The 15831-nt window shown below is 35.4% G+C and overlaps 1 protein-coding gene across 1 annotated transcript in view; it reads right to left on the bottom strand.

Annotated features, from left to right (window-relative positions):
• The window catches only part of MMP16 (matrix metallopeptidase 16), a gene marked incomplete at its 3' end in the record, with an annotated part of 183269 nt that overhangs the window by 59260 nt on the left and 108178 nt on the right, over positions 1–15831 (bottom strand). The window contains exon 4 of the mRNA XM_082327266.1: positions 10975–11279. Coding sequence (XP_082183392.1) covers positions 10975–11279 — 305 coding nt within the window. The remainder of the gene's footprint in view (positions 1–10974; positions 11280–15831) is intronic.

Genomic DNA, 15831 nt, shown 5'->3' with positions numbered 1-15831 from the left:
CTGTGTGCCTTTGAAAAGGCAGGGGAAAGGAGAGGGCAGTGCAGTAGTAATATTCTATAGAACATCTTTGGGAAAAGTCAGATTTCCTAAAGCTGCTGTCTTGGGGAAAAACTCTTCACGAAGTGGTTCTAGCAGCATATAGAGACTCAAAGATCTCAAAGAGAGCTGGAGTGCTAAGCCTAGTTCATGCTTTAAATGACAGAAATGCCACTTTCTGTTTAAAGGCACAATTTGAGGACCATAGATAGTTTCTCTTTCCTAAATTATTTCTACTAGCAGATCATACTGAAAAGAAAAAAAAAAAAAAGAATTTCAAGCCATTAGTCCATTAGGTGTTTTTTTAGTAGTGAACTGATTTAAACTTATTTGCAATAATAAAGGTGATTTCTTTTATCCCAACATGTTTGAGAGTATGTTTTTTCACAAGCTCTCCATAGCAAGTAGTCTTTCAAGAACCTGAAATTCAGTCTCTGGTGTGAAATCTCATAGGTCATAAGATAGTTTCTTTATTATTAGCATTAGTTTTATTAGTATTATTTTTATATGATATATTTTAAAGAAATATTGCCTTTTTGTAGGCTGATGGAGAACACTTATAAAAAGATGCATAGGGGATAAGAAAAAAAACCACTGGAATATGTTAAATTCTTTCCTTTTTTCCCCCTTTCTCTATAACTTTCTGTCATGTACAAGAATTATATGAAACTCTCTCAGATTCCAGACTCAAACTTAAAATCTGCTAAGCTTCTTTCCAAGAGAAGGAAAGGTTAAGATAGGCACTAGATTTATTTATTTGTTGTGTGTGAGGTGTTACTTTTTTTTTTCCTTGTCATTCCCACACAGTAACCATGTGTGAGGGGTTGTGGGGTCATAAAAATAATCATGAAGGGGATGGCCCACATTTTATGTATGCAGTCATTCAAAATACATCTGTTTGCCTGAAAAGAAAAAGCCTTCCTAATGCTCTTTTCTGGTATACTGCAGGGAAAAAAAAAAGAAAACCAAATCAAAACCAAAACCAAAAAACCCAACATTGTTAGTTTCAACTTATTAACAATTTTAACAAACATTTTTCAGCTAAATTTCCCCATCTAACTCAGTACTTTTAATATACTAATACAAGTGTCTGATCAAATTAATCCAGTTTGGGAAGACAAGCTTATCTTCATTGTTGTATAAACAGTTGTTTGAGACAAAGACATCTCCAAAAAAAAAAAAAAGGCAGTTCTTTTTCTGTGAATGTAGGTGCAATGGTTGCCAAAATTGTCTTCAAGGACCCATTCTGCCTTTCAGCTAGATGTTTCCTTGGCAGTAAAGTTGGTGTAACAGACAATGTGAACTTTCCTCATTTATTTCCATGCAAAGTCAGCCAGCTTCATTTTAACACTTTTCATTAGCAGTTTAAGATAGGCTGGCTGATCGCAAACTGAGGCAGATGGCAAATGCAAGCAGTTTGTTCTGCTGGCCCTGGTATGTGGGAAATAACCTCCAGTTGCAGTTTGAATGGATAACTGAGTTTGCAGCTTCCCTAACTACTCCACATAGGCTTGCAATGATCTATGTTTACCTACACCCTGATGGAAGCAACATGCAATTTAGTGGCTCAGGTTACACTGCCTTTTTTGGTTTACAACCTGCATCATGATCATCTCTCTTTGGCAATTAAGTCACAGTGTAAATATCACCTTGCTTCTATAGGCATAAAAAGCACAATGTAGGATATGCATAACAGTCTACATTTCCATTGTTTTAATTGAGAATATCACAAAGTCTATCTTCTTGACGTATTCCTCAGCCTCTCTTTCAGTTTGCATAATAGCACACTTGGCAATTTTCGGCCAAGAAGGAAGCTGAGAGCACGATATTGCACACTGGTAGCCCCTGGGATGTATTAAAAGCAGTCAGCTAAACACACATCTAGAACATGGGGCTGGATTCATCTGCAAGACTGCTTTCACTGACTGCCAGTGTTTAACAGATTTCCCTTTTAATGACATGTAAATGAAGTGCTTTTCTCAAAGCTGAAAGGGTGCTCCATGAAAGCAAAAAACTCCCCCAAAACAATAAGAATGAGGTCATTACCTTGCCAACAGTTAATATTTTCCAGCATCTGGCTTCAAGCCAGTAAATGGGGTCTAGTGGACAGATCCTCTTCTCCTATCTGTATAGCCCTATGTCTAATGACTGAGTCCTCACAAGCCAGCCAGGGCCTTTTATGGTTTATTTTTTAATCATTTTCTGTCTCTTCAATAACTGAAAGGGTTCTTTCTATTCTCAAGTGCAGCTTTGCATCCTATGATAATACTTTCAAGGACACATTTTATGCAGCAGACACTGAATGTTTCAGAGTTACCATTTTATGTAAGATCTTGGGGTGACTGGATATGGAACAGGTGGGCATATGCACACCAAGCAGGTATAATCCATGGAAGGTCTGGGAAGTTTGAGGACAGATTACCCTGTTAAGTTCTATCAGCACAACATGTACTTACTGATGGGGAAAGACTGGTTTGCTTTTTAAATACTGGAAGCCCTGAAATTTACCAATAGAAAGTATTATCTGTGTTAGTTGACTCCTGAATTAAACTGGATTTCAGGGGGAATGATGAAATGAAAAGAATCAATCATTACTCCATTTGTCTGAAACTTGCAAAGTTCTTTTAAATATTATCCTGCCATCTTCATCATTGTGCAATGTTATAAATGTAACGGTTTTTGCCATCTTTTATAAGATTGCTAATTCTCTCATTTTGCACCCAAATAGACTCAGTTTAAAATAGAAGTTGTGCTTTCTTAACCTTACAACTCCATATAAACAAAGCTGTAGCTCAACAGCCTAGGTCTCTTTATCCTCCAAACAAGATATGACAGAGGTCTATAAAATTATGAATGGCACAGATGATAAAATGATTAGGAAATTACTTCTGCACAATATAAGCATCAGTCTACCTAAAGCAAATTTATCAATGGCAGGTTCAAAATTCAGAAAGAGGTAGCTTTTCCCATCTGTTTAAACTACAGACCACATTGCCACAGAATGTTGTGGATACCAAACGCTTACATGAGTTCAAAAAGAGATTACACCAATACATGAAAGGAAATCCCTCAAAGGCTATTAAACACAAAAATATGGCCTGTGGCTCAGAAATTCAATGAGCCACAGATTGCTGGAAGCTAAAAGGGAATATGGTGGGATTTTGTTGCCATATGTTTGCCCTGCTCTTATTCTCTTCCCTAGGTATCTGTTAATAGCCATAACTGGAGATGGGATGTTTTGTAGGATAACCTTTGATCTGAACCCATGTTGGCAATTCTGTGTTAAAAATTATATAGACAAGTATAATACAATACAAGTTCAAAGAAGATACTAATCTTTTACATATTTATCCTAGTACAGAACTGGAAAACAAGCATGGGACAACAGCAAGGTCACACTGCTTGGTTACAGATAAAATCTGATATTGATAAGAGCTTATTGAATTATATATAATCAATTAATTAAGAGCACTATGCTTTATGAAATTAAAGTCATGGTAATATTGTAATACAGAGCTTCCTTTAATCTGCAATGCTCAGCTTTCTTTATACCTAACCATAGCATATGACATGAACATGGTTTGAGATACAGAGCTCCCTTAGGAGACTTAGTTTTCACAACTCCACTGGTTCGTATTTCCAGCAGCATATATCTCCTGCACTGTTTCAACCACACTGGCAGCCAAAAGAAATTTACTACAAGTTGATCTATGAAGTTCAGAGATCTGGATTTTAATAAATTTTTCTTGGCTGCCGACAGAGTGCCCACAGCAGAATCTATGCACTAACAGAGTCCAAGTACATTACACTAGATACTGTATTTGCATCAGGTCCAAGAAGCTTTTCTTTGGCAATCTACAAACAGCATGGTACAAAGTGACAGGTTTGGTTTTTTTCTTTTTATTGCCTGCAAAACTTGAATATTTTTTGAATGCTGGAGAGTTAAAAAAAAAATTACTGAATTCTTGAAGTTTTGGGTTTGTTTTCCTGAAAACATAGCTTCATGTATATACAAGTTACAAACATTCCACATGAATGTAAGCACTCTGCAGTAATATTCTCCTTACATTTAAATATAACTGTACACTAAAACCATCTATTACTTCTGTAATGGAGTTTCACTTGCTATTATTTATTGTATATTTCTTGATGGAAGAACTGGTTTCTGCAGAATTTCAGTATAGTACAATAGCTGCCTTGGTAAATTTGCTACAGAGTTAAAAAATCATGCATTTTTCTTTGATTTCTGTTTCTCTTGCAGATATGAATATGAAGATAAGGGTATCAAACTACCATTACTGATCTACAGTGTTTATCTAAGGAGAACTTAGTTTTTGCCAAATATTTTCTGCCATTGGAAGACACAGTTCTATGGTCAGATTTTAGCCAGTAATTGGTACATTAAACATCGTGTCTAATGTGCTTGAAATCTAAGCTCCGAAGAAATCCGTGTTTTCCCCAAGAGCTACTTCTAAATCTTGCTCTGTTTTGAAAAGCTGCACTTGTGTAAGTAGGTCAATCTTAAATTAATCTAGTTAAAAGTAGTGCACTCTCCATTCAAACTGGTTTATCGCTTCCTTAAATAGGCTTAGATGCATTCAGTAATTTCCCAGAAAAAATAACTGCTTTAAACAAGGTTTAAACTAACTTAAGTGCATGTAGCCAGGCAAATGTGAAATCAATTTTGATAAACCAATGCAATTTTTGAAAAAGGGGCAAGAGTTTATGCCTTAAATTAGAGATGTTGACCTTCTGGCAGATAGCAAAAATGTTTTCATACACTCTCAGGTGAAGAAAGGAAATATATAAATTAAGAAGCCATAAAATATATGATGATATGTGCAATAATGGATTTTGCTCTCTATTAGAACATAGTGTATATGTCTTCATCCATGACGGCCCCTTCTCTGAACGTCTTCCTTTCTGCTCGCTCTGCCATAATTTTTAGGATTCCATCTGAGAGCTTTCCTATATTTGATAGGAATTATGTTTATAATAAATCATGCAATATATCCTGCAAAAAGAGACTGTTGGAAAATATGTAAGGCAACAGTGAGGAAGAAGAACAGATATATCTCAGTCATTATTTCCAACTGATAGGAATAGTCTGTGTTTCATTCAACATGCAGGTAGCAGTGACTATTAACTGCAAAATTCATCACAGTCCTTTCTCTCTTTCTCTGCCACTATCTGCCAAAATGAAACTTCGGAGCATAGTCACTAGTTAAGGAGCCTGGCTTTGATGGATTGGGGTTGCCAGGGAATATCAAAATGTTACACAAACTTGATCCATGAAATGGCCCTTGGGGTTTGCCAACAGAACTAGTCAAGATATACAGATTTCTAAAGATGAGACAGCTTTCTCTGAAGCTGTTCAGAAGACTGTTTTCAGTGTCTTCATCTGTCCCTCTCTTGGGTCTTATTTCAGAAATGGTGAAGGGTCTGAGATCCTTTTAGCTTTTGAAACTGTCTGCTTTTAAGTTACTGAGAAAACTACAAACTAAACTGAGAATAGTTCTTGTCCTTGCCAAGGCTTTACAAGGGATTCCTCAAAAAAACCAAGCCAAACAAACAAAAAACCAAACAAGCAAATAACTTTCCCTCCAAAATACAGCAGTTAATGATCCTATAATAAGGGACATATATCTACTTCATCATTTCAGAAGCAGCTCCCGCTGTGTAGACTGCATTTAGCGGCTCTTAGATCAAATGTTGCCTCCTCTCTTTGAGAAAGTTATGTTATGGGATCATAGGCAACCTTCAGTCACAGGAATGAGGCAATGAAATAAAATCTAGCGAGTACTGTATATAATACATGATTTGACTTCTTTCTAATTTACATTTTCTGAAGTACACATAGGAAAACTGGCCTACTGAAATTTTTTATTGTTTTATTACTATATGCTATTAGCACGGCAGAGTTGCAAGATAAGTCCTATTCCTAATTGTGTCATTGTAGAAATACTCCTTCCATTTTTTCCAGTAGCAAACATCTATGCTCAACAGATATTATTAACAGCTTTCAAGACTGTTGCTCAAAGTTAGAACAAAATATGGAGAATATAAGCAGAAATAAATAATTACCAGTCTTACGATAGGAAAAGCTTCTTATAAGATCTTGTGAATGAGTATGGCCCATCATGCTGCAGTAACTTGGAGGATAGAGGAGGAGGAGACTATAGGCTCTGACGTTTAACAGCTCCATAATGAAGCAGATCTTCCAGAAATCTAGCATACTACTTGTTCTACTAGAATCTGTCACTTCAGCCTCTAATTATATTGCAGTGCATCAAAAAATTTCAATGCTGCAGGTTTAATAATGGACAGATGAAGATAATATGTGGGAGAGCCTTGTTAAGGCTAATAAGAACACCACTTTCAGTTTTGGTACAGGAAGACAGGACATAGGATAGGATTTTTCTGCTAGCTACTAGAAAATTTACTACAGAGACAATCCCTATCCCCTCTCTCCCTGACAGTGACTTTGAATTTCATTGCAGTGATTTGAAATACTGCAATGGAAAAAAAAACTTTGAAAAATATTTTTGTTGAGGAGTTTTACAATGCAATATCTCCAAAATATTGCCATTCTTAGCAAGAAGTCATTGTCTTTTTCTGGATTTAGATATGTTATTCCTTGTCCATAAAGTTTTCATTCAAAAAATGAGGTTAAATATATATCCTAAATGGACTGGAGTCATGGGAACATGAACAATGAACAATGAAGGGAAGTCTCTCCCTAGCCTCAATATTATGATTTCTTCCTTTTTTTTTTTTTTGTCCACTTCTTTTTCTTTCCAGCACTTAAATTCCAAAGAAAATAAGGATTTAAAGTTTTTCTTAATAAGTGCTGATTTTTCAGATAGCTACTTATGTAACTTGATTTTCATCTCCTGTTTTATTTTTTCTCTTTTTACATCTTTAAGTGTGCATGTTGTGAAATGTTTTCCTGTAATATTCCTATCCTTTCTGATTTGCTATTCCTGAAGAGTGTTTCACCTTCAATGTTTGTTCCCTCTGTCCTCTTCTTCTACCATAGTTACCAAGCGTTACCAGAAATGAGACTGCCTAGGACCACAAGGTACTTCATAAGATGCATGAAGAAACAATCCTGTCCCAAATAATTTAGAAACCTAAGGCTCTCTTCTCACACTGAAGCCTGGATAGGCAGACCATAAAGGAAATGGGGTCTACTATAGGTGAAAAGGCCTACTCCCACAGAACAACTTGAAAAACATATGTTCTAAAAGAACAAGTGGAACATGAAAACTGACTGGAGGAAGGCTACAGTCCAATGCATACACTTTGTCCAAAATATTGGAAGACTACCATTTCCCTGCTTTGCAAAAAAACCCAAACACCTTTTATCCTCCAGTATATCCCTCCTTCCCTAGCGAAAGAAATTCTGTCCTTATTTCCATTGCTCCCCTGTGATGGCAAGTTTCTTGTCCTTTCTGGCCAATACTTCTGGCATCACCTGCAGCATAATGGAAGGAAATTTGGAGAAAAGACCTCTACAACTCAGCTGGAGTTAAGGTACCAGCTGTAGTCTGCTTACAGGGTATTATGAAAGCAAAGAAATACATCATTTTAGAGAGCCTGCAAGTGTTAAATTGTATGACAGGAGGTTTTTTCCTGAGTGACGGGCCCATTAATCTTTACTCCTACAAAAGCCTTATTCATTCTTTAGAATGAGGGAGGAGTCAAAGCACAGATCTCTTCCCCAGAACACGATTGATAAGATAGGTCTGCGATCCACAAAAACATACAACTGAAGTGAGAACAAAGGAAAGCAGCACTGCACTGTGGAGTTGATGTATTTCTATTGGAACTGTCCTTTCTAGTCTAGAACATTATTACAATCAAGCAAAACACAAGAGAGTTGAGCAAACATGGTAAGAAAAAAAAAAACAAACCCAAAACCCAAACCTAAAGTATGAAGACACTGCAATTAATTAGTCAGGATAAATTATCTTAGGAATTAACTATACTCAGAATACTGAATTTCTATATGCTTCCTTTTTTGAAATGAAAATTATTTCTAAAAGAACAACAGTTTATGAAAACATTTCAAGAAGTTGCCTGTCTTTTCTGAGGTAGACGGTATGCAAATCATTTTCATTAGAAGAACAGTACAAAGTGGAGAGTGAGGCTAGTACTTTTCAAGAGGATCTTATATTTCTATTTTTGCTGCTAAATAACAAATTTGGTCTGTGTTTTCAAATAATTTTGGAATAATAGAATAGGAATCGGAGAAAATCAGCCCTTTGGGGCGAGACTTAATTTAAAAATAAAAATAAATCACCAAATCTTTTTCCCCTTCTATTGGATTTCTAATAACACTACATGAAGATGACTATTGGACTATTGGAGCAATGAACCTTAAAGAAAAATGACACTCACCTGAGAGAAATTGCTCATAGCTAAGATCATAAATATATTTTTCAACCTTCTGCTTTTCAGTACTCTGGGACTGAGCTCAAGATGATAAGGAGCCTAAGAGAGCTGTAAGTCTTTTCTTCCTGTCAATCCCAAATGGTATGCTTGTCTTCTTTTTCCACCTGGAAATTATTTCCAGTCACGATAAAAAATCTGGATGTTCCTTCAGGATTCCTAGACATAAGCTAATGCAGTAAGATCATCTGCAGAACTTGGCCTACTTGATAACTGGAAGTCACCAATCAGACAAATAAGCACTCCGCGTATACAGATCAACTGCACATGCATTGCTATTTCTAGAGTTACAATGACATAAGGCTTTTCTCTGGACAATAGCTATGACCTAAGATCCATGGTTCATACCATCTGAACAATGAAACTAGGAGTTGCCAAAATTCTTCAGAAAACTTGCGTTTCTAATTTTTTTAATTGCCATGTATTTTGCACAAATTTTCCAGTCATAAAATATCCTGGGTTTTCTACCTTGACTATTCCATTCTAACAAAATACTCAAAAAAGTATATATGACCATGCCAAAGTACATGTTATTAAATTTGCAGAATAAATTTCCAGTGAAACCTATTAAACCTTCATGATACAGATAGTAAAACTTTTTATTATAAAAGTTCAATATTCTAAGATACATACAAGCATATTTTTAGTGATAGTATTTTATTTTCACTTCATTTTTTTTCCTTCAAAATATCTTAAGATTCATTAATACAAGAAATAGCTTTGGAAAACTGCACTACAAAACTCAACCACAAAAAGGTATATAAAGACATGAGTGTCCTTTTGCACTCTGAAAATTATTTAAGTTAAAGGAGAAGAAGATTGCCAGAAGTTTGCACACTTTCATACAGACTAGAAGTATCTATATGTGGAACTGCTCCAAAAGAGTTATCACATTTTAAATTGACACATTGACTTCAACGTACACATGCCTGTAGATTTTCCTGATGCTTGAAGTAATAGCTCCAAAACCACAGAACATTATGTGCAGTGTTGATCTACCACTGAGGCCCATAAAACACCTTAATTTAGCCTCACAATGCTGTGACTGACTGTACCTGAACTCCACAAACAGAAGATTCCCACTGTTATTTCCTTGAGCTAAACTTGTGAAGAGGGGAAATATGAGCAGTGCAATACCATAGATTTTGCTCCAGTAAGAATCTAGGGCTTGGTCCACAAGCAATAAACTTCTTGAACCCATTCTGCTACTAAAGGCTTTCACAGTGCAGTACACTGCTCTTGCTTCACTGACCCTGGCACAGCAAAAGTATTGCACCATTAGCACAGTCACAATACTGTATTTATACTCCTGAAATATTAACTTAAAGCTTTGTTGCAAACTCCAGGCTATAAATACTGCTACATAAAAAGCTCTGAATTTTACTTGGAAGATCTCAGGTGAGAAAGGGAAAGGAAAGGAATTAGGTAAAGCCTCTCATTGTTCACAAATTCAGCGTAACATTGAAATACAACTGTTCTGCACTTCTTGTCATCTTTATCGTCTTTTGTATGCCAGAAACATCCTCTTTGTGCATCTGTGCATCCTCTTTTGTGCGTCATTGTTTGCTGAAGACACTCTCTCAAACTCTATGTAACTGGCTTAGAGACACCTACTAAGACAACTGAGGCTGCTTGGAACCAAAACCTGCCAAAGCATCAAACACAGAATATACACAAAAATTCTTTTTTGATACTGTTCTGCAGAGATGCAAAGGCTAGCTTTAAATTATGTTTCCTAGGTAATGGCGGTAATTTAGTCACATGAACTTGGAGCTCAGCAAGGGCCAGATTATAGTTCTGTGAAGAGTAACTTTAAAAATTATCTTTAATCTTGATTTGGTAAATTTTAAGTATGTCATCTGCACTATGCATTCACTTATTTGACTACGGGGAATGTGCAACTTAAGTAAATTAGAATTATTGTTGGAAGTAACAATTCCAAAAGATGTTCAAAAATTATTGGGAAACACTGACTTTCTTCTTGGAATGGTACCTTTAAGAGTTGACTTTACATGCGGCCACTGCATCACCATAAAGAAACCCTGGAGAAGACTAGGTGTTACGTACATTGGTATCCACTGTATTGGTAGGTAGTCTCCATTGTTCTTAACCTCTCTTATGTCACTGCTAAAGAACATTCCACATTTTCCCTAAACCTAAATAAGATTTATATGGCAAACAATTTCAAAATGGAAGTAGTTTATGTAAACATTCAACAGTGTAATGTTTGAATGAACACAAATATTCCTAACAAGAATTCAGTGTTCTTCAAGAGAAACACATTTTCATACTATAAGTTACATTTAGAAAGAAACTTTTCTGCCTCAATTCTAATAGACCAATCAACTGAAGATATTTGCTAAGTAATGTGAACTTAAGAAAGAAAACTATGTGACTTTAGGGACAGGGAAGCATGGAAATAGTTCTGTTAGCTGAAAATTCATGTCATTTATTTATTTTGTTTAAACTGAAATCTTCTCTTACCATCATGATTGGGATTTCCTAAAGTCCATGGCTCATCTGAGTCAAAATGAGTGTCTCCCCCAATTCCTGGCCCGGGGAAATATGCATGAGCCAAAAATCCTCCCTCCCCATCAAAGGGAGAACTGTCTCCATGAAAACCTGATGCAAAAATGATTGTAATATCCACGTCCCTCTTGCCATTTTCTAATTCAATATAAGGAACTTCTTCAAATGTTAGAGGAGTTACATTCTGCCACACATCGAAGGCACGGCGAATGGCTTTACGAGTTTCAGCATCACCTACTTTTGGAGTGACGTTCTTTATGCTGAAAGAAACAGAGAAACATTAAATAGATTAAATTTGAGAGAGTGGTAAGTGACAGTGCTTACAACCATTTTCCCCTAATTATTAAAAGCACTGTGCTTTTAATAAAACGTGCTAGTCTGGCATTACGGCCTTTAAGAAGAGTATTTTTATCTAAGCTGGTGCGAAATTATTGTGTCAATCTGTGTAACCCTTTATCCTAGAACGTATTCTATGTTAGCTAGGTTACTCTCAGCAGTATAAAAATCTTATATTTAGAAGATGAAAAATATTTTTTAAATGAAAAATTCTTAACAGTGGGATAACCAGATTAATCAACCACTGACTGTTTACCTCCTGGATCACAATTAGAATCCATCACAGCTAAAGAACGGCATGTCATTTCTGATCAAAAGTAAAAGGTTTCCAGTTAAATGAAATTTTAACTTCTCAGTGAGTCCATTAACAATAGCAGAGCTCCATACTGTGACCACCAACCAGTATTCACAAAGCCTTAAAAACAGTTCTTGGTGCATTTGTAACTGGATAGATAATTCTTTATTAGAAACAAACCCTTTTTATTTCAATACAGGCTAAGACATCCTTTTATAATCTGATTACTTCTATAAGTCTTGCATAAAACTGTAGAATTCATCAGAGAAATCATTTTTATAGAAGACGATTATGTGCTAATTCAGTAATATATATTTAAACAGAAATTTCAATCTCTACTACTTCTTCAAATGACACATGTAAGAGGCAAAAAACCATCAGAATTACAGTTGACTACAGAGTCATAGTTACCAGTAAATTACAGTAGAATAATCTTTAAAAAAACCTTTTTTATTTATTTTTATTATTGACTTCAAGAAAAGAATGGCAATAATAAATTTCAGACCTATCCAATTTCCTCCATCAGTTTTACTCGATGCATATGGCCAGCAAAAACTGTTAGGTTTGTGTCTGTTCTGAAACTGCTGCAATAGATGTTCTTTGTTCATTTGACATGTGCTTGACTGAATGTCCAGCACAAATTTCAGAGGTTACATAGTTCTACAGTATATGTAAGATTTATGTAAGTTTACACAGCATGGCATGTTAATGGAGAACAAAAATATTTTCATGAATAAACCTGGAATGATTGATTTGTTTGGTGCATTAAATGTGCTTGATTATATGGTATTGTAAATTCATATAAATGGAAAAAAAAACCTCCAAGTCTAATTTTATAGATTTGACTTCACATATATAATGTTTTGCTCATAGGTTCATGTAAAAAACATAGTTACCTATTTTGACTTCCACTCAAAAATATTCTTGCATTGAGTCCAATAATGCTAGTCTAAGCAAAGCATTATTTCTTTTTAGCTAGTATATATGTTCCAAGCAGATATCAAACAGATTAGAAGATAGTATACTGTAGAGAATCCACTGCCTCCCTTGATCTTTTGTTCCAAAGATGACTATACCAGTCATTACATACTTATGCTTATTCTCTTATTTGTCTGGCTAGTAACATTGGTTCTTGTTATGTCTTTCTCTTTCACATACATTAGCTTTAAAAACTTTTTTTCCCCTAAAAAAAGACATTTAAAAGACATTTCTGCACTGCAAAGTCGTTACCTTTTTGTTGTCTCTTTGAAATTAAAAGTTTGAACTCTTTAAATCTCTTATTATAAGAGATTTTCTCCAGTCTATTAAATATTTTCTGTGATTTTTATTGAACTCACTCCAATTTTGCAGTGTTCTTTTAAAACTCACTCTGTCAGATCTACAAAGTACTGCTGTACTGATCTTGCTGTCAGAGAAAAAAAGTCCTCTGATTTGTAGGCATAGCCTTACCCTATATGATGTAAATATCATGTGACTCAAATTGCTTTGTATGATGCCCTGTCTTCATAGTTGTCTACTCGTCAGTATTTCTATGATCAGTATTGTGTTGATTTTCAGGTGATTAAAAAAATATCGGATGTACTGGACGAAATATCAGTCCCCACATAACCCCTCTCTGAAGGCTCCCTCCTTTGTGAATTACCTTTTTGAGATGTTTTAGTTAGCAACTCATAAACTACTCATCCTGTGCCCCTTGAGAATGTACAGTATTTTACAGCCAGTGTCATGTGGCACTAAATCAAAACACCTCACAGAGGCACACTTACACTGCCACTACTAAAAACTTGACAATAGTTAATCTGTTGCTATGCTAAGAATACCACTTACAAAGCTGATGAATTTTCTCTTAGTCAATCCTGCAGTGTGCTCTCTCAAGCACATAAATTGTCTCAAGCACAGCTCATTGAAGGATTAGAGCCTCTCTTATTTGCTACGTATAATGAATCCAGCAAATGAATCAACAGGCTTTCACAGAAAATAGAATATGTCTAGCAAAACTGATATTTTGATGCAGGAAAAGTTCATCTGAAAGATATAGTTTATTTTTTTTTTTATTGTTTTGTATTTAGGAATCTTAGTAATGGGTCAAAGTCACACTTGGGGGTTATGTAAATGGAGCAAAAGGATGGTCTTATGCTGTTATATGTGATATGAGGCAACGGATAAAAACAGATTGGAATTTTGTATTGGTGGTAAATTGATTAATTCCTTGTTCTAAAAGGGTTTGACTCACATTTTAAACCTTATCACATTACATTTTCTTGCTGTTTTAGTGAACAGAATTAAGTTTTAGTCATTGATTACAAATGAAAAATTGAGCCATTGTGCTGGTTTCACACACATAAACTAGGGGTGATTACCTATGATGGGAGACCTTTTCCAGGGGATTCAGCTATTGAATTACTTTTGAAATAGCATCTCAAGATTCATTGTCAAGAAGAAAGATTTTTCAAAGCATACTTTCTGTATTAAAGATTTGGCTTCCAAAACAACCTTCTGGAGAGGACGAGATTATACTGAAAAATGTAGCTTCTAAAAGTAATGAAATAAATCAGTAGTTATTCCAATATAAGAGTATTTCCAGAAAATTATTGTCCATTTTAATGTTTTAACACGAGCCCTGTTTAGTCCTAAAAGGGCAAATTCCAATACTGTGTGTAACACGAATGTTGAAGTTGTCTAGCTGGGAACTTTACTTGGAATAATTCACCAGTGTAGACATATGAAATCCAAGTTATTTTACATTTCTTTCATGGTGTTGATCATATAACCTCCAAAGGGGAAGTACAGGAAGAAGATCGATCCATACAGACAATGTATCAAGTACCAGAGATTCTAGGACTTCTCTCTTAAACGTCTTCAGTTTAGACACATCACTACAATAGTAAATAAAGTCTTATATGAACCCTTTTCCTATTACATTTGTCTCTGTATCTCAAAGGCAGCAGTCACCTGAAATAGTGGTAGCTGTCACTGGTAACAAAAAAAGAGGAACTGGGTATCTTACACTCAACATGTCCAGATAATGGAGCTCAAAGAAAAATGTGGTGAAAATGCCAACTCAGAACCACTCCTGTTGCAAGGCAGAAGCACAGCAAGACAAAGACCATCACAATAAGAAAACAATATTTCCTAAGTATTACTTTTCTAATCTCCAAGTCTAGTGATCATTTCACAGAGATGATGTTCAATAGAGATAAAGATCCAGTGCTGACCTTATCCAGATCGACAGTGCAACCTTAATAAAGAGGCTGAAGAACGTACTCACAATTCCTTCCAAAGGGTAAGTATTTTAGTAAGCAAAAGATGATCTACAAGATGAAATATTTACTGTTATGTCATTTTTTACAAACTAGTAAACTGAATGATGCTTCATATAAATTTTGAAAGCTGTTATCCTTAGACAACCACAGCCATGTATCAATTGAATACAGTATTTTGTGGTTATCATTGCTGTTTGATGCAAACATGGTTTTCAACCTGCTAGTTGCTTTAGGCATTATAGCTTTTAAACCCATGTCTTGCACAAGAATAAGATTTCACTAGCGATATGCACTTTTCACACTGATTTACTATTTCTATGGATGCCTGAAGAGCCTTGTTTTGGAGACTGTTATTCTGAAATTCTGAGTCCTATTGATTTTCGAAAAGCTTTGGGTTTTCCTTCCCCTCCCCCTCCTTCCCCAAAATATCCTCAAAAAAATTATCCATGTTTCAGTGACACATTTTTGGCTGCAACACCTTCAGGAGCCTTGCAAGGCTGTCAAGATATACCTCACTTGCCTGTATAAAGTCAGTCATCTGAAATTTAAATACAGTACATTAAGTAGCACATATTTGCCATTAAATTTCACTATTTCCTTTTTTTCTTCCTGAGCTGTCATTAGAACAGCTCGTTATATTTTTCACGTAAATTGCTACAATTCTGTATATAAAATCAACTCTTCTGACTGAAGCTAGACCCAAGAGGCAGTTCAGCAAAGGCTAGACAAAGCTCAAAATGCATAAAGCTTATTATTACTGCTTACCTTAGCAGTAATGGCTTCCACAAGAGTTGTAATAACTCAGTGACAGACTTCTTCATGGCCTGTAGACTTTGATACTTCTATTCTCCACTGTATATAATAAATACTGTTTTTAAGTTGGTTCTATGCTCATTTGTGCATTAAATCCAGAGAACA

The sequence above is a fragment of the Platalea leucorodia genome (assembly GCF_965183815.1).
Source record: "Platalea leucorodia genome assembly, chromosome: 1".
Taxonomy (NCBI): Eukaryota; Metazoa; Chordata; class Aves; order Pelecaniformes; family Threskiornithidae; genus Platalea; species Platalea leucorodia.
The sequence above is the reverse complement of the archived record's forward strand: the minus strand, read 5'-3'. Positions and strand labels throughout refer to the sequence as shown.